Source organism: Echinococcus granulosus (genome assembly GCF_000524195.1).
Source record: "Echinococcus granulosus chromosome Unknown EG_S00209, whole genome shotgun sequence".
Lineage (NCBI taxonomy): Eukaryota > Metazoa > Platyhelminthes > Cestoda > Cyclophyllidea > Taeniidae > Echinococcus > Echinococcus granulosus.
Window position 1 is genome coordinate 85,116 of NW_020170589.1, and position 2,732 is coordinate 87,847.

The 2,732-nt window shown below is 37.9% G+C and overlaps 1 protein-coding gene across 1 annotated transcript in view; it reads right to left on the bottom strand. All coding sequences in view use genetic code 11, as the record gives it.

Moving 5' to 3' along the window:
* Positions 1–388, bottom strand: part of EGR_10327 (hypothetical protein) — a gene marked incomplete at both ends in the record, with an annotated part of 9,151 nt that extends 8,763 nt beyond the window's left edge. Inside the window, one exon of the mRNA XM_024499576.1 lies at positions 341–388. Within this exon, the coding sequence (XP_024346016.1) occupies positions 341–388 (48 nt within the window). The remainder of the gene's footprint in view (positions 1–340) is intronic.
* Between the last annotated feature and the right edge of the window lie 2,344 nt (positions 389–2,732).

Below are 2,732 nucleotides of genomic sequence, written 5' to 3' on the forward strand. Positions count from 1 at the left end.
GTCTGTTCGCCAGGAATGTCACTTTTCAAATTCACTCCCAGTATTGCTGTAGCTGTACTCTAGGTGCACTCAGCGATGGTGGCGAACAGTGAGACAAATTGCTAATGGATTTCTGGCTGTCCGATGCAGGAGACATCGTGGGTAAGCAAATTATGGAAAGTTCTGCAAAATGTACAGGTCAGCTGTGGGATACTTTAAAATCCTCTTATGTAACGTTGATAACTATGCTGAGATGATGAGGTTAACCTACCTGTCGTGTAATTGTACAGGGTCGGATACACCAATGCAAATTTAAAAGAAAATGTCTGTGTTCATGGACCACAGATTTCTTTGGCCTCACCATACAGCGTAGAGATGCATTAGAATGACAATTATTATTCAACGTCATGAGAAGCTACATAATAATAACTTGAGGTGTCTTTTTAAGGCCTTTCTGCCTCTTCTTGATTGACTTTAAACATCTATCTACCTTGTCATCAGGCTGACAAGTGTATGACCAATCACCACTACACCCCATTAACTTATTAACTCCTCTTCACTCAATGTCTTGCATAATATCTACAACCCGATCTTGCCCTATCATAGGCTTGACAAAGTAGCTTATCTTTTTATACCGCCTCAAATGACTCAGAGTACTTTGGCAAAATGTAGGAGGTCCTCATTTATGGAGAGGAAACATGGTGAAACTGAGATGTTTCCAATCTGTCACTCTAAAGTAGTGGTTTTAATAATTCGTTATACGTTTAGGCAAATGCCCCTACGAAGACTGATTGACGTTTGACATACAGCTACTAAAGACCACGGATGTGTTGTGTGCATTTCGGTAATTGAAGCCCGGTTCGTAAATACTCTAAAGTGATGAGGCAGCAAATTATTTGAGCTCACTAATATTAACGCTGCCATAGTAACTCCCTTAAAATCAGCAAAAAACAAAACACTGGTTGAGGAGATTGACATACTTAAGATTACAATGAGGAGTATTACACACGCAGCACACCATCATGCATTTTTTTGTTAATTTAATTACACAAGAGGATCAGTAGTTGTAGTTATGTGTCACTTCTTTGATTTCCTGGAATTTCACCCTTACTAACAGTCCTCCAAACTTACCGCTCCTTAATTTTGGGACGTGCAGGTAGTACACTGCTTTCAAATCTCTCCAAAAAACGTAAAAAGAGGTACTCTGCAGCGAATTTTAGGCTCAGTTAACAATGATAAACAAGGTTAAAATGCTTAACTCTGTCGTTTTAGTAACGAATTTATTTGTACCATATTTTTCTCTTTGCAGGACCTATAAACGTGTCGCCTCAAACAGATAAATTCACCCTTGGATGAGCCTCAGATCTATATAGACCACTGGTTTATTAGAAATTACCATCAGTATAGCCTTAAACACTAAGCCTTGGAAGGGAGGTTTAACTCGAAAAACTACTCCTACTTTGCACGCACAGAACAAAACTCCAGATCCAGTAGAATTGTCAGGAAGCATCGACGATGCTGCGGGCAACTATCCCCTCGGGTTTACACAAATTTGATAAATGGCGCTGTCGGGTAGTAAGTGCTTTTTGAAACATTGGGTACATCGCAATGTTTAATTAAGAAGGCGAGGAATGATTTCCATGAAGACCATGCTCAAGGGAGAATAGTAGTCATTTACTGCTTTGGTTATTTTTTTAATTATCCGTTTTGCTCAAGAGTGTACTTAGGGTCTACGCCGTTAAATCTCTGCCGTGAAAGCTGGCCTCATGACCACCCCAGTACCCCCAAACACTGCAAAATTATAAAAAAACATATTCTTTCCACGCCTTATGCCATTATTGATTTTTAGGGAACATTAGGGCTCTATGCGAACAAAAATTATCTGTGTTTTAGCCTTCTCTTAATTTTATTCATTAAGTAATTGTACAGCGGCATAACACTTTGTTTAAATGCGTATATTTATAAACGTACACATACATGAATCTAGACCAATTCACTTATTCATACGTACGTATATTTGCGTGCATATATGTATGTTTTGCCTATATATTCACAAATATGTACTCAATTTCAATAGTACAATGCATATCTACGCATAAATGCACATATACGCCCCATTTCATTCATGTCAAATACATTTCTAGATGCATATATAAATGTAAATGCACACGTGTGATCAAGTTTACTATAGCATAACTCACCACCTCATATATACCTATACTGTTTTACATGATTCTACAAATACAGTGTTCGCCCGCACCTGTGTGTTTATATCTCTACACGACTTTAGTAATCTATTGTAAATCCATGTATACATGCATTTGCTAACAACCGTTCATTGGAAATGTTAACCTTAAGCACTCCTTTAAGATATACGTTTTATTCATATTTGGGTACTTTATGCCTATTCTACAGTATAACGTCATGAGTCCTACTCTGCCTTACATTGGTTCCAGTGCAAGCCAGAGGAATGGTTTAAACAATGGCGTCTGAACAATGAGTAAAGGATGAAGCCACCATGTAAGCTTTTTTAAACAATGGTATAGGGGGTAAAAGAAGATAGTGAGGAAAATTTGTCATTTCATTGGGATGAATCTTTAATGAATTGGCAATTTTAATCGTGCGGTTAGTCGTGTTGAAGCTTTAGTTTTCGCATATTTTGACTCCTCTTAACATCCTGTCATCTAAAACATGTCTCATTGACCTGTTCGTCCTTTTGTGTACCAGAAATATGTTTTCTGCTTACCACTGCA